Source organism: Anolis carolinensis, chromosome 3 (genome assembly GCF_035594765.1).
Source record: "Anolis carolinensis isolate JA03-04 chromosome 3, rAnoCar3.1.pri, whole genome shotgun sequence".
Lineage (NCBI taxonomy): Eukaryota > Metazoa > Chordata > Lepidosauria > Squamata > Dactyloidae > Anolis > Anolis carolinensis.
The window spans coordinates 119,595,577-119,616,172 of record NC_085843.1 but is presented as its reverse complement, the minus strand read 5'-3'; the positions used below and the strand labels follow the sequence as shown (position 1 = coordinate 119,616,172).

Genomic DNA, 20,596 nt, shown 5'->3' with positions numbered 1-20,596 from the left:
TACTGCCCTTGTCCCATGTGCCAATCAACTCAGCCACTTTTTTCCTTTCCATTTGCCTCCTTGTTTAAGGCCAGGAACTATACAGCACCAAGGAACAGGGACACCTCCAATGACTTGATCTTTATTAGTACTAGCTCTTATGCACTCCGATCACTCCAATCAAATGTTTTGCATTTTATTGATATCTTAAAAATAAAGTTCATTTAGATCAGGGGTCCTCAAACCTTTTAAGCAGAGGGCCAGTTAACGGTTCCTCAGACTGCTGTGAGGCCTGATAAAAATTTGTTGTTGTTGTGTGCCTTCAAGTCATTTCAGACTTAGGATAACCCGAAGACAACCTTCTCACAGAGTTTTCTTGTCAAGATTTATTCAAAGGAGATTTGCTTTGTCATCCTCTGAGAGAGCGTGACTTGCCTAAAGTCACCCAGTAGGCTCAAATCACTATGCCGCGTATTCTGAATTCCTTTGTTCTCTGTTTCCTAGCTACGTTTCTTTTTTTCCTTTTCTCCGTCCCTCCTTCCTTCCCTGTCTTTTTCCTACTTTCCTTCCTTCCTCCCTCCCTCCCTTCCTCCTTCTTCATCCCTCCTCTCTCTTTGCCCTTCTCTTTCTTACTCCCTTCCTCTCTCCCCCTTTCCTCATTTTTCCTTGCTTTCTTCCTTCATTTCTCCCAGCAGACATTTTGGCAGGGTCCTTGTATTCCATACCCTGCATGCTCACTATGGCTCCCTCTTTGTGTCATGGACGTGACAAAAAAGTTTTCTGTGTGGAGTGGTTTAGAGCTTTGAAGAACTGTTTTCTGTTTGCATTCTTCTTTTTGGCCCTGAACATTCCCAAATGATGTCTTGGGCTACATTACAGTGAGCTGTCTGTGGATATCTGCACCAAGCCCTTCCAGTCCAGCCTTTCATGACATCACTATCTCTGCTGCAAGAGCGGGAGCACAAATGGCAGCAACAGGAGCTAGGGATGGATGAAAATGACAGTAGCAGGGGGCGGGCACAAATGGTGGTGTCAGATGGCGAGCACAAACGGCAGCAGTGGGAGTGAGCCCAAACAGTGATGAATGCAAATGACGAGGCAGTAGCCAGTCTAAAGTTTAGGGTGGGGCCAGGTAAATGACCTTGGCAGGCTGCATTTAGCCCATGGGCTGTAGTTTGAGGACCTCCGAATTAAATGTACAGGTTTCGAACAAGAAAAATTCGCCAACATCCAGATTGATACCTAAATGAACTTTATTTTTAAGATTTCAATAAAATGCAGATATACTATATATATGTATAGTATGTATGTATGTATATATATATATATCTCTAGGATGCTAATTGTTATTCGAAAGCTTGGCCCCACAACCAAGTTTTGACTTTCCTATGGAAAGATAGGAGGGAGGAAGCCTGCCTGACTTCAATGGGGAGGGCATTGTTTGATATTGATTTTGTATGGGCATCGAATTGCTGCCATTACTGTAAGCCACCCTGAGTCCCTTCAGGTGAGAAGGGCGGGATATAAATGTGAGAAATAAATAAATAAATATATTTACTCAAGTACAACGCGCCATCAAATGTAATGTGAACCTCAATTTTGAAAATGTGCATTGCGAAAAAAGAATTTGCTGTCTAATGTAATGTGAGGCAGCGGTAACAGTGAAAAGGCGGGTGGGAAACCAAACCCATCCATCAAGCCTTCCCACTAGCCTTTTGCCGGCCACTGTTGCCTTTCCCTCCTTCATCTCAACCCAGGATCTCTTGTCCAACAGCTCAGATGGGTTAATGTGTGCGATTCCAATGCACCATCAAATCTAATATGCACCTCAATTGTAGCAATGTAATTTAGTCCAAAAAGATGCACATTGCATTATGGTACCCTGCTGTCTGCTGTCTAACAAGACACCCTGGGCGAACTCATGGAACTGGTCTCAGAAGTGTTGTGGTGTCACCCAGACTTTTGCTTCTGGGTGACTTCAACATACAGTTTGTAAAGTGCAACTGTGGAATTCATGGTTCCCATGACAAACATATCCTAATTGGTTTCTGGAACTATGCTCTCAGTAGGTCATATCTTTGATGCAGTTTTCAGCTAGAAACACAACAGATCTGATTTAACCATGTTGTACCTTGCCTCGTGCCATGAGGAGAAGCAGTTAACAAATTATTATTTCTATTATTATGCTACACAGAGAACTGAGGCCAAGGGGGGCAACTCAGTGAGAACACAGGCAATATGCTTGTCCATCCTGAATGCAGGCATTGCTTGTCCATAATTCAACTGCAAGGGCAACATCAGTTCATATTTTTTAGCTTTTACCTTACATTTATATTCCTGTGTACACTCTGTTGATTAATGTTTATTAAAGGAAATGATATTACACACAACTCATGTCAGCAATGCTCTATTTTAACAAAAGCCAGCACGAAATGGTCAAGAATACTCAACAGAGATTAAAGAAATCTGCTATACATCACTAAACCCACTTACAACTTACTAGAAGTGGTTGGAAACATGGGAAGTAGATTGACAAATTAAAAGGCAATGATTTTACCCTCCTTTCATTAAACCATACATGGCAATGCCCTGAGTCAAATTCTCACTTCTGACATCTTGTTCAAAAAGAATTGCTATTCTTTATATAGCAAAAGCATTTTGAACAATGATGCCACTATTTTCTCATGCTTTAATGAATACTACACATCAGATTTTATTGAAGGAGAACAAATAGGTTCTCCTAAAATACATCTTACAGTTCTTGCAAATTATCCCAAATGAGTTGCTACAGTTTCAGAATAATGGATAAAAATGAAAATCCATTTATTAAGCACTTTCTAAAATCTTTGACAGTACAAATGAATTATTTATCTCAAACAATGAAAATCTTAATACTTATTAATAATTTAGGAAGTTTGAAATTCTTGCTGTACTCTTTATAAAATGCATGCATCCAAGATATAAAAGCAGTCTCTTTAACAGTGCACTTACAAAAGCACAAAGGCTATTTTAATAGCAAAGTATTTAGCAGACTAAGTGGCAGAAGGGTTGACAAACCCTTGAATTGACAAACTGAAATAAATGTCCTTACCGTTGCAATTGGCCCATCAACATGATAGTCTAAGCTGAAAACATCCCAACCCGTATCACCAGGAGACACCTTTAAATATACATAAATAATTACAACAAGACTAATAATTACAACAAGACTAATTTGTATATATTGTTATTTACTTATTTCTCAATAGGTAGCTGTAATATACAAGGAATTAACATGTAGGAATTAACAATGATCTTGCTGAAATGTTGTTTAATCAACCCATATGCTTTCTTATTGGTCATAGAACCCAACTCTTAAACTAAGTGATGCACAAAGCTTATTAACACAGAGTATAGGAGATATTGTGGAAACACTATTTCTGGCCAGGGACAGTCAATATCTATGTTGTGAAACACAGGGAAGGGGGTACATGAACTAAGGAAGCTGAAACTTATTAAATATTTGGTTAAACTGTATTACATGTTGCCACCCTCCTCACCCCCACTCCACCCCAAAATAAATTCAGTGGAGCTTTGTTCACGGAGGCTGTGGGAGTCCATCTTCCCCTACCCCTGGACACTAGCCGCTCTAACAAAACCTGAAATAATCTGTGTTTTCAAAAACTTGGGGATGAATTAAAGAAGATCCAGGGCCTCTGGTAACTTAATTTAGAGGACAATCATACCTCTAGAAGCAAAGATTGTGGGGAGGCACAATTCTCTGGGAAGATGGGGGCACTGTGGGCTGCATGACTCTCAACACTACCTTTAGTCCACTGGCAATCAAGAGGACTAATATGTAACCCTTTTCAGATTTTCAGTTTTTATTTTTTATCACCACACAAATAACATATGCAGCTGTCTACTGGGGATTCAAAATTCAAAATCCACAAAAGAGGGATTTAGATTTCTTGAGAAATTAAATATTCTCTGCTTAATGGGCCTGTGGCTGTCTCAAAAGAATTTGGGACGGACACCAGGCCATTTTTTTTGGGTCCCAAAAGAAATTATTGTAATTCTGCCCAAGGAGTTAAATGTCGTTTATCTCAGTCCCTACATGGACAAGAAGGATAGCGGACTCTACCTGCATTGAGATCTTTCCAAAACCTAAACAACACCTGAAGCAAAACATAACCCTGTACCCTCTAACATCATCACTCTACTTCTCCTACATGATTTTTAAAGTATATTTTTGCTGATGAAGAAGCCAGTGGCACTTTGAAAGACTGCACAAAATATTTTGTGTCCAATAAAGATATTTGCTCTTCTGTGGGTTTTGTATCTTGTTATATTTTAATGATAGGTAAGCCAATCCAGCTCAATATGAAAGCTGATACTGTTTTTGAATGCTGACCTTGAAGCCAATATTAGCTACTTTAAAAAATTAAAACAAACATTCCCATAAGGTACACCAAAAAAGCTCAGAACAACCTCCAAAAGTCTGACGTCCAAGCGTTTGAGGATCTCAGGATTATCAAACTGTGCATTTGTTGCCCTGACAGCTAGTTCAAGGATTCCTGTCAAATTATGCTGATATAAAGTGGTTGCTGGCTTTGCAAGCTCTGGCCTGAAATGACAAATATAAAATAAATAATTGTATTTATATCAATTAAAGATTTACAATATTTATGTGTCATTTCCTATTAACAAATCCTGAATTGGTTTACAACAACTACATAAAACTGTCTAGTGTTTGTTCAGCTGCAAGCACAATAGATCAAAATATTATATTTCAACCATCTATTAAATCTTTCTGAATCATAAACTATTAATATGTTGCATATTATATTTTGAAGTTGTTACGTGAAGGGAACCTTTTTTCGTATTTTAGAATATCTGTATTTGCATAGACATACATACTGAGATATCTTGGAGACATGGCCAAGTGCAAACAGGAAATTCATTTATGTTTCATACACACCTTATACACATAGCATGAAAGTAATTTTGTACACAATATTTTTAACAAAGTGTATGTACATCCACCTAACAGAAAGCAAAATTGTTACTGTGGACAATTCTGGAGATTTTGAAGGTCTGAATAAGGGATGTTCAACTTATGTCTCTGGTCCAAGAAATGACTTTAATCAATAGAATATAGCAATTCTGAGGCAACAGTGGTGACTAGTCCAAACTGAAGGAGTTTTGGGAAATCCAAATTGAGTATACAGAAACAGAACCAAAAAGAAGGTACAGTTTCCTAACTCCTCGGACAGATAGAGTAATTTGCTAAAGGCTGGTTCATGATAGAAACTATTCAACATAGTTGGCTTCTTAAATCTTTGGTAACATCCATGCTAAATCATACTTAAAAATAAACTTTGTTGAAACTTACTGAAAACAGCTTTCACTGCATACGCAGTTCTGTCTTCACAATTTTATTGGCTCTTCACTTAGACTAGTAAGACTCATAGACTGTTTTTATTCCACGTCTAAACCCAGTTACTGGATGGAAAAGAGTAACCAGGAAAAAGGGCTTATATTTTTCAGGTAAAAGCAGAATTGGAATAAGGGATAATTGGTAAGGGGGGCTGAATCTCCATTAGTCGTCAACAATATGCTTTTTAATAGGCTACAATTATAACAATGATTCCACTTTAAAAATCACAGCCACATCCTAAGAAACCCTAAAATATTTGCAGTAGTTTGATGAGGCATTTACAATAAGTCCTTTGTCTGAGAATTCTTAATCCATTAACTGCAAAAACAAGGTTCCCACACATTATCATAGCAGTTAAAATGGAAACAGAGCATTATAACTGCATAATGTCCAGGGGCCCACAAATCAAAAAGTGGTGGTGAAATGAGCAGTACTATGCCCAAAACTACAAATCTGCATGAATGAACCTGGCTGATTTAGGGCAACATAGAGAAAGCACTTCCATACTGCCACCAATTATTGTTTTAGAGCAAGGGTATAACAATGATAAGAGACTACCTATGTGACTGAAAGACACTGTTTAAACCAGGGGTGAGGCCTCCAAAGCCCCAATACACCCCTTTACACCAATTTATTTATTTACAGTATTTATATTTCACCCTTCTCACCCCGAAGGGGACTCAGGGCGGATCACAATGTACATATACATGGCAAACCTTCAATGCCATTAGACAAACAACATACAGACAGAGACACAGAGGCTATTTAACATTTCCAGCTTCTGGCTTCATGAGGGTATGCTCAATTCCAGCCACAGGGGGAGATGCTGCTTCATCATCCACTGTGACATCGGGTCCTTGGTGGTGTACTTCCTCATTCTTCTGCACACACGCTGCTGGACGGTTTTAAGGTGTCGTAAATTAGTTAAATTAGCCTCCGTGCATAAGCGGTCTCTAAATTTTCCTACTTGACAGATGCAACTGTCTTTCGGGTTGCTTAGGTAAACAATGAGCTAGCCTATTTAATGGTCGGGCACTCAATCTGACCTGGGCTGGTTTCGAACTCATGACCTCTCGGTCAGTAGTGATTTATTGCAGCTGGCTACTAACCAGCTGCACCACAGCCTGGCCTACTGACCAGAGCAGTTAATCCAGCCTGAAATCAGTGACAGCATAACATAATACCAAATGTGCCAACAATATAGTTAAATCTGTATTACAAATCAGCACATCATAGTTGGATGGAAAGCTGAACACGGGTCTCAAGCTTCAGTTCCAGTAATAATAAATAAGATTAAAATCAGTATACTTACTTAAGCAAGTCCATTAAATGCCTAATAAAATCTCCTTGACCAAGAAGTAAGTAGCGCCTCATGGCTTGCATGTGCTCTAGTAGATTGTACTTTTTATTGAGAACATCAAGCAAGTATTTGCTGGTCTCAAAATATGCAGCATCTATTTTTCCCTGAAATGCATTTTCCAAATCTGTGAACATTTCAACAGCTGTTATAAATAAAACAAAAACAAAAAACAAAAAATTTACCAAGACTAGAAATGTGTGTTCTTCAATATTGTTCCGAAATGCAAAAACACTAAAATTATCATGATTCAACACTCAATCTGAGCTCTATAAAATCAATTCAGCACTTTCAAGTAATGTAATCATTGCTTGGTAAGGAAGTGAAGAGGATACCAATGTGACTTATATGCAGATTTTCTAATCTAAATATCATCCTCTTAAACAAAATATTTTGGCAACATATAGGCTTTAGTAACAATTTCATATTCTTGAACCGTCTCAATAAATATTCAATGACAAATTTCTTCTGAATAACTGGTGACAAGAAATCTCTAAAATAGGATCACCATAAGTTGGAATCAACTATAAAACAAATCTAGACAATCTCTCTTGAAGATTTAGGGTAGATTTGTAAACAACTTTGGCCCTGGATATAGCTGCACCCACTCTATATAACAAAAATATTGTATTACATGAAACTTTTTGTGCTACACACTACTACATTAATCTTATTCTAACTTCATACCATCCTTTGGAGAGTCTGCAGATTTGGCCACAGTTATCATCTTTGATGATGGACTTTGGTCATGACAAACCTGATGCAAGAAGTTTATGGATTTCCCTATTAGCAGAACCTAAACATAAATGTAAGGCATTTTCAGAAGTTATCACAGAAAAGAATTTAGAAGTAGAAAGTAGAAAAAAATAAGCAAGTAGGTATCATTTACTACTGACATATCCTACAAATCAAAATAAAAAAGCACTTGCAGGTGATTAATACTGCTTCCTGTAGCATACCCCAGACAGATGTTAAACTAGCTTCATATCTAGATGAACTATCATATACTTCTTCCATACTAAACCACTCATTTGAAATATTCTGTACCACGAATGATAAAATAAGACTGACTGACAGGCTAGAAACTCATATAATTTAACATGGGTATGATGGCTCTCCATAGCAGATGCAGCACATGGAACATCAAGCTCAATTTAATGGTGAGTTTCAGTCCTCATAAATTGCAAGGATCAACTAGTCATTTATTACAAGGAAAGGGATATTTGTGTGTGGTTTTTAAAAAACATCCCTGTGCTTTGTCTTTACAACATGACTATACAAGCCAAAAGCCAAGCTTGTGTTGAATTTAGTCTACATAACTGAGAATACTATGTAAACCTGTATGTCAATTATATACATCACTGTAAAAGTCAAATTTACGATAATATGAAAAGGCCATTTTCCTCCATACCTTTCTTGAGTGATCCATTGTAATAAAAGAAGGAATCATAGATTTTCGCAATGTATATTTGTCATGCCACAACCGATCTGTTTTCACTGTAGGATCAGAAGCTACAAAAAACTGAGGAAAATGCAAAATACTTATTTTTAAAAAAGAAGGATATACATCATGCACATTTAATCATACATTCTGACAAATAAAAAGTATATTAAACAATACGTTATACCTCGTAAACCTCCTCTGAATAAATGTTGCTTAGAAACCCCGACAGAACCTCAGGTTCATCGTAAGATAGAAATCACTTAAAGGCACACAAGACTTTAACATAAAACACACCATTTGGGTTCGCTCCCAGATTTCACATCTGACTTACTTTTTATGTTGATGTTCAGGCCCCACCCCACCCCCCCATTTGGAAAAGCCACCCATATTTTTTTGGTTTTGGACTACCAGAGGTCTTGACCCTATTAAGGAAAGCAATGAGTCTACCCTGCTCATCCCAGTGTCATATCACAAAATGATTTGACAAAAGACTCTCTCTAGAAATGTGTGAATTCTTTGAATATATCTCACTGTGAAAACTATAAACATTACATTTCTCCTATGGTAAGACAATTACAATGTTCTCTCACTTATCGCGGGGGTTACGTTCCAGGACTACTAGCAACAAGTGAAAATCCGCAAAGTAGGGACACTATATTTGTGTTGTTTACAATCTCACTGGCAAGTAGCATCTCTGTCCCCTCTTCACCTCTCAAGCACGTACATGCACGCTTGAGGCGAAAACAAAGCTGCTTCAGCCTCTTTTTATCTCCTTTCGGCTTCTCCTTACTTCCTTCTCCTTAGGAAGGAAGTAGAAAGAGGGATTTATAATATTATTTTATTATTTATATTATTATTTTAGTGTTCATAAAAAAACCCCGCAAAACAGCGAATCCGCAAAAAGTGAACCGCAAAGTAGCGAGGGAACACTGTACATTTACCATAAATTCTATAAACTCAGTTTTAAAAGTTTAAGTTACTAATTCTAAATGGATGGACAATAATGTTTTTGAGACTGTCTCAAATAATCAATAATGTTCCTTTAAAAAACTATTAAATTATTTTCAAGAGTAAAGAAGCAGGCCTCTTCAAACAACATTCCCACTTTAAGCATCTATACACAGTGGGTTGAAACAGATTTGGTTAGATTAGACTCACTGAAATATAATGAATTTGGCTTAGTCTGGAGCTAGTGAGATCAGGAGCCAGTTCCATGATCCTTCCTTCTAGGCCTTTCTTTACCAAATTTGCAATGAATGTTTCTCAATTAGAATCACCCTGATCCCATGAACCTAACATTGTTTGAAAGTAGGATTTGGGTGATGTATTATCCATATTTTAAATAAATGTGATATCTCCCAATTCCGATACTGTTTTATTTAGAAGTCAGAGCATGTATGGGATAAAAACAGTGGCATCAGGAAACATGACAAGCTATCTTTATCTGAGCAGACTTTAAAATTGAGCCCTCTTCTACACTACCATATGACCCATATTATCTGCTTTGAACTGGATTTAATCCAGTTCAAAGCAGAAAATCTGGATTTTATATGGTAGTGTAGAAGGGGCCTAAGTGTACATTTTAAAAACATGGCAATCACACAGGAGTGCAACATTATCTTTTTTCTTTAAAGTGTTATCCAGTCTAAATGTGTAGATATAATATACACATTTAAGCATTAATCTCTGAAATTTATTAAAGCAATTCCCCTTAGGAATTGGCATACAGCCATTATTAGAGTACAATATTAATATGAAAATATAATTTTAAAATCCATCAGACAATCCATTCATCTTTGGGAGTTATAAAAAGCCCTCATTTGGTAAAGAGGGCAAAGCAAAATGCAATTAATGTGTTTAGAAAACATCTACTAGAAAACACAAAGAATGAGAAGAGCATTTTATAATTAATCCTATGAAAAAGAGATCCTGGGAAGGGTGAAGGTAATCAAGGTCAAAACATAATTGCAATACAATTATTTTATCGATTCACTTTATTCATTCAAGGTTTTTTGAGAGGTTTTTTAAAAAAAGGATAGCCAATGCAGAAACAACCTCAGGAGAAATGGGAAATGATGGTACAATTTAACTGATGAACAAATGCCAAGGCCTCCCTTCCAAACAACAAATAAAAAGGGCGATTTTCTTAGAAAAAAATTAAGAACCTGTTTACAAACGTAATCAGTATCCCAAAAGAGAACTATTGCAGTTTGAAAGGGAATAACACATTTTAATTTGCCCTAATGTAATTAACCCCTTTCCCCCACAAAATGACAATATGACAGGTCTATTGTAAGTATCATATTTGCTGGAATATACTCACTACCACACAGGGTTCTTGGGATGCCCACCCTATGGAATGTATAGACACTTTATAGAAGTTTATTTTACTAATAAATGTTCCAGAGATGTTTGGGAAAAAGAGGCTCTATTGGATGAAGTAGCAAAAAGAAAGTGGAAACAAACAGTTTATAACACTCACTTCATGGTATGTGTCCTCCAGTTCACCATCATAAATCCAACGATAAAGAAAATTCAATATCGGATGTGACACTAGACCAAGAATATGCTGCACCAGCGATCTCCCATAGGGGTCACCTGATTTACTGTAGGCATGAACAGCGGAAGCAAGTTCACCACCTTTTCTTCCTGGAGAAACAGCATACAAAGAAGAATTTCATCATATATTCTCCCTCTCCTAGTTGAATGAATGAATTGTTTATTGTACTAGGCATAGGCCATGACATCAAATAATATACAACTTTTAAAAGTACAGTATACACTTTACAATATAAGTATTAAAACTTATTCTACAAACTAGCTCTTTCAAATTACAGTAGCAGTGACAATCCCTGTAGGCAAGGTAGGTAAAGGTAAAGGTTTCCCCTGACATTAAGTCCAGTCGTGCCCGACTCTGGGGGTTGGTGCTCATCGCCATTTCTAAGCCGAAGAGACTGCGTTGTCCATAGATACCTCCAAGGTTATGTGGCTGGCATGACTGCATGGAGCAACGTTACCTTCCCGCCGGAGCGGTACCTATTAATCTACTCACATTTGCATGTTTTCGAACTGCTAGGTTGGCAGAAGCTGGAACTAACAGGGGACACTCACTCCGCTTCCCAGATTCGAACCTACAACCTTTCAGTCTGCAAGTTCAGCAACTCAGTGCTTTAACACACTGCGCCACTGGGGCAAGATAACAATAACAAAATCCAATTTGTATTATCCCACTGTTTCCATTTCCATTTCTAGCCTCCACTGTGAACTTTACAAATTGAGCTCGGATTTTTATTTTTTTTTTGGGTTGCAACTGCAAATGTGGCAACCTTTCCCTCTCCTTTCCCTCCTCACAAGCCGCAATTCATCCCAAAGCAGCTGTTACTCGAATAATGGCATACATTTAACATGCAGTGATGCTGCATTCCTAAAACTTTAATTATGATCACAAGACCCTAGTGATATCTCTACGACCAGAACTAGTTTTTTGCCAAACCAAAGTAGTAAACACTGAACTTACTGGACAAAAGCTATTAATATAGATCTCAAAACCTAAGCACATTCATTTCCAATCATATAAAGACTAGGATTAAGTAACACCTCAGCCCATTTTGGCCTTGATTCTATGTTGTGGAAGGAAGCCACTCCAGGTCTCCAAAAAACCAATGTCTCACTTCTCACATCAGCAGACATTATAGACAGGTTGCTGTCATTAAGACCAACAGGTGAAAGGCAGTCAACAGCCAGACCCAAAACCTACTGTCAATCTATTAAACCACAATTAAGGAATCAAGAACACTGTAACGTTCATTCCTCAAACATCCATCTTTACAACTTTAACCAAAAACTGAAATACCTGTCAATCAGTAATACAGACAAACAGGTATAATTTAACAGGGTAATCTCAGATTGAAGACAGGTTCTCTTTAACATCAGAAAGGACTTGCACACAAACAACAACATTTCCAGCTACAAAGACAAAAAGGATGTTTAAAAGGTACATCAGATTTCTTGGAAGCCACTGGCAATACAGTAAGAAAAATCCATATCTACAGAATCTATATCCCTGATTTCTTTTCTCCAACAAAAAATGTCATGTTTAAGCATTTTCTGGGGGCCCTGGTGGCACAGTGTGTTAAGGCGCTGAGCTGCTGAACTTGTGGACCAAAAGGTCCCAGGTTCAAATCCCGGGAGTGGAATGAGCGCCTGCTGTTAGCTCCAGCTCCTGCCAACCTAGCAGTTTGAAAACATGCAAATGTGAGTAGATTAATAGGTACTGCTCCGGTGGGAAGGTAACAGCACTCCATGCAGTCATGCCAGCCACATGACCTTGGAGGTGTCTATGGACAATGCCGGCTCTTTGACTTAGAAATAGCGATGAGCACCAACCCCCAGAGTCGGGCACGACTGGACTTAACGTCAGGGGAAACCTTTACCTTTACCTAAGCATTTTCTAGGCCCTGAATAATGACTTTGAGGTATTCTTGGGCGGAAAGTTCTTCATCTCAATAAAGTTTGATATTATTCACAATTTCACAAAACTAAATGAAATCCAAAAACATATCCCTGTAGATATGTGGGTCATACTGTACATCTGAGGGCAAACGTCCTTAGTTTCATCCAGTTCAGATGTCCCTACTCCAACACCCTATCGCTTAGTGTTTGTCTAATAACGTAGTGAGCAATTCCTATAGTATCAGTACCATCTTAGCATACATTTTCATCCCAGTTGTAGCTGTAAATATTCTGCTGTCAAACCTTGACAATGATCAACAAGTGCTGCAAGCATCTTCAATCTTATCTTGGGGTCATACGTCCAAACTAAGAGACGCCGAAGTGTTAAACTGCTTTCAATCCCCAAATTTACACCTTGATCATCTTCTACTTGCAACTAAGAAGAAAGAAGCAACACAAAATTCAGGGTAATCATATTCAGACCTATGTAGATATTCCAATGAACTATAGGAACATCTAGGAAAGCAGGTAGAGAAAAGCATCTTTAGTCAAAAATGAAACTCTCCATATTTTCCTCTAATATGAGCATTATAAATATATAAATGCCTAGTAAGTTTAGCATAAATTTTAGAGCAGTATTATTCTGAAATTCCAGAAAGCATACAGATAAAAAAGAGTAGTTCCAAGTGCTTTATTTTTAAAAGAAATACATGAAATGGTATGTAAGAGAAACACTGTAAAGAAATGACTATATATAATGCTTATGCATTTCACAACAAAATTGTTTTAACAGTGTTTCTGTAAAAGCAAAATAATTTTCAAGTTGTTCCCATACACACCTCTTGTCTGTTAAACAGATTACATAGGAGGCTTGCACATAAATTGTACTAGCACACAGGCGTCCCCTTAGCCTGCCTATCCATGTGTAAGAATATGAATAATTTATGGTGTATACTTGGATGTTGGCATGGAAAACTGTGGAAAGCTAAGGGTTGTGCTAGCAATCTAGGATAACTTGTGGAGCTGCACTTCCTAAGCTGTCCACTCTTTTAAAAAATCTTGAGACTTTTTCATGCTTGTTGTACTTGCCTTGATCAATTAGGGCCAGAAGAGGCTTTTTTTCAACAACAGGAAGTTAGTAGTATTCACTTCTTGTTTACTTCCTGTTTCAGAAAAGCTTGCTCCTAGGACTAAATTGTCCCAAGCTGGCAAAAATGTGGCCAAAAAGCCTTCCACAGCACTTTGGGGGCATTTGTGAACATTTTGGACTATTGATTTAAAAAACCACAAGAGGCCCTGCCTACAGCCTGACAGGGTAGATGGGCAACAAATGCTAATTCTGATTATTACCACAAATGGGGGGACTATGAGGTTTGAGGGCATATTTTATTAACTTAGTGGAATCATGAAAGAAAAAGAAATATGTATTTACCTGTGAATGTAAAACAGACAATAACCTGTAGTATTCTTTGAGTTCCTGATTTAAGGCAGCACAAAAACTCTGTAAAATGAAAACAACAGGAGTCAATGTAGTTCATATACACCAGCAATATTCCAGAAGGCATAGCTTGTAGACAAGCAACTGATTTCAAGTCTTCGAGCAACCTCACAGCAGGCCAGGTTTTGACATTCGACAAGCTGACAAAAGCAATCCGATTTGCAGGTTAGGCTTCAGGTTGTGCAATTCGGCCAAAAGACATCCCGTTGTCAGCTGATCTCTCATTTTGTTTACCAGGAAGTTACTTGAAAGGGGAGGGGTGATGCCGTTTTCATTCAGCAAAGATTCAGCCCATAGGCTACAATGGGAAATTTTAAAGGCTCAATCCTCTGTCGTTTTAAGGCCTAGCTGCATGAAACCTACCTCAGTTTTAGACCCCATTCACAACCGCAGGCCTGCCAAGTTTCAAAACAATTCGCCAATCTCCTGATTTTTTAGAATTATTTTAAATTTTGATCATAACGTTTCTAAAAATAAGAAACCGCAAGAAAGGGTTCTGGGAATTGAAGTTGTCAGCTGTGTCCATTCTCAGCCAATCAGATCATGGACATCACCAAGCTTTTTATTGGCTGAGAAACACACACACAGAGAGAATCTTCAATTCCCAACATGCTCCAAGAGGTACACAAAGACTATTCAATGCCCGCCCCATGAAAGTACTGCTGGGAAAGCGAGTTCTGAGCAGGGCCCTCTCTGGAGGAAAAGCCTAGGAAACTCTAAAGAGCAATGGACACTGCTGCTGCTGCCAGGTAGGGGAGGGAGAAAAGACACAGCAGATTCCTGGCTCAGGGTTATTGCAGACTTAACTCTATCCAGGAAGACAGAGGTCCTCCTGGTCAGTTGTGAGGTTGATCAGGGTATTGGGTGGCAACCTGTGCTTGACAGGGTTATACTCCCCTTGAGAACTCAGGTCCACAGTTTAGGGTTGTAAAGATGTCATGATCATTGTGTTTTATTCATGATTGCTATGTTTAGGTTGACTGTTTAAGGTTATATATTTCAGCTATTCTTATACAGAAGTTGGGAGCCTCTAAGGCATGGCCAGGAAAAGGGGCGTGGCTTCACCTTGCTGGTGGAAGCCTTAGAATTCAAATTTAGCAGTTGGAATTGGGCAGTTGGAGTTTGTCGGTTGACCAGAGCAGTTGGTTCTGTTCAGTGGAAAAGGAGTGAGATCGAGAGAAGAGATTGTGGGAGGAAGTTGAGCAGCTAGAGAGTTTTAGCGGAGAAGGGCTAAAATTAAAGTTGCTGAGCTCTTAGTAGGGATAACTAAAGAGCTGAGGCTACATCCCTAAGTCAAGGAAGACTAGGGTTGACCAGTTAAACTCCCCAGTCCAAGTTTGATCGGGTATAGATCAACTAAGTTCAAGAGGAACAGTATTCCTAACTGAAAGAAACAAGTCATATAAAGCTGATACCATACTAAGCTCAGTGAAACTATTGAGAAATCTTGCAACACTTACTGTACAGAAGTAACATCGCTCACCTCAAGATATAACATTCTTGCGACTATTAAGCTTTGTGCCATAAATAAACAAGTTACTGTTTCTTCAAATGTTGCTTATTATTTGAGCTAAGCATCTTTCAAAGGTGGTGGCAGCGACAACATTGGAAAGTGGGATACATAGAGGTAGAAGTTGAATCCTTCGCAATTGGGTGGCAGCGGTGGGATCCAAAAAGATTCCATCCCTGTCATCATACTTCTTTACAAGGGTCCTCCTGGACTCAGCACTGACGCTTGATGCCCAAGTGTTGGCGGTGGCTGGGAGGGCCTCTGCACAGTTAAAACTTGTGCGCCAGCTGCGACCGTACCTCGAGAAGTCTGACTTGGCCACAGTGGCCCATGCGTGGATGACGTCCAGATTGGATTATTGCATTGCACTCTATGTGGGGCTTCCTTTGAAGACGGCTTGGAAACTGCAACTAGTACAAAGGTCGGCAGCTAGGCTTCTAACTGGAGCTAATTACAGGGAACATACAACGCCCCTATTAAAGCAGCTCCTCTGGCTGCCAGTAAGTTTCCAGTCCCAATTCAAGGTGCAGGTTTTAACCTACAAAGCCCTAAATGATTCGGATCCTACATATCTTCAAGATCGCATCTCCCCCTATGAACCGGAATGGGTTCTAAGATCTGCCGGGGATCTCACTTCCACCACCCTCATAAGCGCAGTTGGTGGCGACAAGAGAGGGCCTTCTCGGTGTGTCTCCCACCCCCATCTCTGGAACATCCTCCCCAGGGAGATTAGGCAAGCTCCCACTGTCCTTTCACAGGGATGATTAGTCCCTAGTTAATCCAGATAGCATGCTGTCCTGCACTTTATCCACTTCCCCGGCCCTATGATACATTGTTGCACTATCCCTGACCCAGCCCTTTTATAGCTGGCCACACTCATCTTATAATCCTGGCCATTTGTTTGTTGAACCTTTTACTGATGGAGCTACAATGAGATGGGTTTTTAAAATATTTTATTTTTACTTTTAGTGTGTTTTAACGAGGTAATTATGTTGTGTTATATTGTTGAATGTGTCTGTTTCATCTGTATGGTTTCTTTCCGGCAACTGAATGTTTTCCTTACATGTTGGAAACTGCCCTGAGTCCCTTCAGGGAGATAGGGTGGTATACAAATAAAGTTTTGTTGTTGTTGTTGTTGTCCTCTCCAATAAAATCTGTACAGTATCTATTAATCTGGGTTTTTTTGGGCTTTTCAGCTCCCTCCTCCCCATTCTACTTTCGGAGATTATATAAAATGGCCCATCAAAAACTAAAAATCATTTTCGTCAAAACCGATTTGGGCCTACGCCTAGTAAACACCCATTGAACACAACTTGGATTGTCTCTAGGAAATAAAAGAATTGAAGATTTAGGATAACATTTGCCATTTGTATGAGTGAAATCCAGACTTATGCATTAAAGACATACAGTAAATAATAAACTTGTATTTAATTCATAAACAAAATAAAATGACACAAAGTCATCAAAAACAAAATGCTGGCTGAATTTAAGCAATAGCTTTATGTTCATTAAACATAAAACCACTATAGTTTGACAGCTGCATCACAAAGTCACAACATCCAAATAATCAGAAAACACAATTGAAATTTCCTGATTTAAACCCACTGCCAAAGTACAATGTTTAGAAGATTGGGGGGTTGGGGTTGGATAAGGAGAAGAGGTATTACAAAGATGTGGAAACAGAGACCCGAAATAGCTCTCCTTGACATTTCTCCTTCTCTCTGCTGTATTGCTGCAAGATCAGCCACGAGTCTCACTTCACACGTTACCATAGAAGCAAAGGAAAGCCAAGGTACAAGCCACTTATTATTTCTCCTTTCTGCACTCCTGAACTAGTCTCAGCACACTGCATTCAAAACTGTCCAGAACATCTGCCACCCACAACCAGCATAAAGAAAACGAGATTCAAAGAGAACACCTCATTGGGTAATAGTAAAGAATTTTAAAACTCTAAGTTGCAAACCCACACTGTAAAGTAGACACATCACTTTTCCAATTAGCATTATGTGAGTACACAGAATAGTTTGATAAAACAATTTTTTGTGTTTGTTAGTTGGTTTTAGTTATTAAGCCATTTATGCAACAACATACTTTATTTACATCCCACCCCATCTTCCCATGGGGACTCAGGGAGGCTATCATTATGGGGGATGAAATAAAGGAGATCAAGGAATGAGTGTCTCATCATACACAGGTTATTTTCTGTTTTTAAATCTAATTTTTATCAAACTATTTTTCTAGCCTATCTATGATGAAATATGGATGTCTGAAGAAGTTTAAATTTCCCCTGCAGGTATCAGAGGGGTAGAGTTGATACATAATTCATCTTGGATCAAACAAAACATCAATCTAGTCCAATCTTATGTTCGAACGAAGGCTAACCAATAATCTATGGGAAGTTCGCCAACATGACAATAGGGCAACCATACCTCTATCTTGTGTTGTCTTATACAAAGGTACACTTCACAAGCAACAGTCTGACTTCCATACCACCAGGTGGAAGTTCTTCCACAAACATAACATACAAAAAGAACTTTAGTCTAGTAAAAAGTAATATCAGTATCAGGTGGAGGTGGGGCAAAAAATGGACAGATTGCTTACCTATAACCGTGGTTCCTCGAGTGTTCATTCATAAAATCATGAAAAACGGTTATTCTACACTGAGCAGGGTAACACTTGAGAGCCTTTCTAGAGCTTTACTGAAATAATCTGGGGGTAATCACTCCTACTCTATATGCTCTATATATGGATAGGTCTCACCAAATTTCCAGTTCCATGGCAGCCAAAAGCAGCAGCCAAAGAATGGTAAGAAATGCAGGACACAAAGAGGGAAGGAAGGGCAGGTTGTGTGAAATCATAGGTGATCACCCAAAAGATTAAAGTTACATGGAAGTAACCTGTCCTTCTTTTTGATCTCTGTGAATCACACAAATGGAAGACTAACAAGTTACTATCCATAGGAGGTGGGTGTTGTGCCACACATGAACACAAAACAGCCCCCCAAAAAGTAGAGTCCCTCTGAGACCATGAGTCCAGTCTAAAATGTGAGACCAAAAATCATTTATTTATTTATTTTATTTACCCTATTTACACCCTATTTTTCTCTGCTATCGAAGGGGAATCTTGGCAGCTTACATGTGGCAAATCTAATAATAATAATAACAATAATAATAATAACAACAACAATAACAATATAACAACTACTTTATTTTTGTATCCCGCCACCGTCTCCCTGAAGGGACTCTGGGCGGCTTACAAGCGGGACCAAGTCCAATAAAAACGGAATCAGCCAAATAAAAACACATTTAAAACACAATAAACATATACCAACCCTATAAACATATAACATTAGCCAATCAAGCAACCAAAAATAGTAAAATATTAAAACATCATTAAAATCAAAACCAATCTCAAAAACCAAAATCAGGACTATAGTGGGCATGTCAAGAGGGAGGAACTAGGTATGGGCTTGTGCAAAAATAGATTGTAGGGCCAGGGCTGGAGTAAAGTGCTGAGTTCAGTCTGGCAGTGAATAGTATCTGGCAATTATAGATAGGGCCTAATCATTTGCAAATGCACACTGGAATATCCACATTTTACTTCCCTACAGAAACAGCTAGAATGGGTGCTAGCCTAATCTCCCTGGGGATAGAGTTCCAGAGCCGGGGGAGGGGGGGGGGCACCGAGAAGGCCCTCTCTCTAATCCCCACCATCCATGCTTGAGACAGTGGCGGGAGTGAGAGAAAGGCCTCCCTTAAAGATCTTAAAGCCAGTGCCAATTCATAGGGGGGAAAGCGGTCACAAAGGTAGGCAGAACCCAAACCATTTAGGGCTTTATAGGTAATAACCTGCACTTTGAATTAGGACTGGAAACTTATGAACAGCCAGTAATCTGAACCATGTGGCCGCATTGCATACATCATGGACACCTTCTAAGAAGACAACAGATACAACCACATGGAGTGGCATCCAATCTTCTGAGGAAGCTGCTTGCCATCCAGCATATAGGTCAGGCAAATGGTGCAGGCAAACCATTTGAACAGTCTCTGGGTTGAAAGAAGTAAGAACCGATTTTTTGGATGATTAGTGCAAGAAAATTCTGGGGGATTTCCTGTGGACTAATGTGTGGTGCACATAGAAGGCTAAAGCCCTACTGACATCAAGGCAATGAAGCTTCCTCTTTAGATCAGATGTAGGGTTCTGGGACAAGGACAGAAGCATTATATCCTAATTGAGATGAAAAGCAGACATAACATTGGGAAAGAGATGTCAGATCGAAGCATGGCTCTGAAAAAAATGGAAATGTAAATATGGCTGATCAGCCCCTGAGGGCACACAGTTCCCTTTCCTGTCTGGCATACGTGCTGGTGACAAGAAAGACAGTCTTCCAAGAAAGCAGACAGATCACAGGAAACCATGGATTCAAGGGGCTTTCTCAAAAGCTGGGAAGGACCCATTTAAAGCTCCATTTCAGAACAAGACAAATTACTGATGGATGGAAGTACTTATATCCACAGAAGTCCAAAACATGAGATATAGAAAATAACTGTGGAGAGACATCAGTGCAACCGAGAAAGTCAGTAAATTTCTTCCACTTGTAAATGTAAAGCCTTTTAGTCTAAGACTTGTGGGTGGCCTATAATATCATCACACGGATTCTGACAGCATGGCCAGGGTGATATCATACAGGTGCTCAGCTGTAGGGATTCAAGGTTTGGATGGTGAACCCATTCCTCATGGACGGTCAAGAGGTCAGGCTGCAACCAAACGTGAGGTATTTATCCTTTGACAGGAGAAGAACTGGGGTAGAACTGGTGGTTTTGAGATGGTTAACAGAGCAGACATTTGTCAGCTCCATGTTCAATGATGGTTCAGAAACACTCAAGGCATGCTTGCAGATTAGTACTTAGAGGAAAGGCTTCCTTTTCTTCCAGGCT

At 39.0% G+C, this 20,596-nt stretch overlaps 1 protein-coding gene across 1 annotated transcript in view; it reads right to left on the bottom strand.

Annotated features, from left to right (window-relative positions):
- tubgcp3 (tubulin gamma complex component 3) overlaps positions 1–20,596 on the bottom strand; it is a 68,307-nt gene that overhangs the window by 12,024 nt on the left and 35,687 nt on the right. The window contains exons 9-16 of the mRNA XM_003218745.4: positions 14,084–14,152; positions 12,955–13,087; positions 10,682–10,848; positions 8,167–8,277; positions 7,443–7,551; positions 6,711–6,900; positions 4,450–4,585; positions 3,071–3,139 (exon numbers count right to left, since the gene is read on the bottom strand). Coding sequence (XP_003218793.1) covers positions 3,071–3,139; positions 4,450–4,585; positions 6,711–6,900; positions 7,443–7,551; positions 8,167–8,277; positions 10,682–10,848; positions 12,955–13,087; positions 14,084–14,152 — 984 coding nt within the window. The remainder of the gene's footprint in view (positions 1–3,070; positions 3,140–4,449; positions 4,586–6,710; positions 6,901–7,442; positions 7,552–8,166; positions 8,278–10,681; positions 10,849–12,954; positions 13,088–14,083; positions 14,153–20,596) is intronic.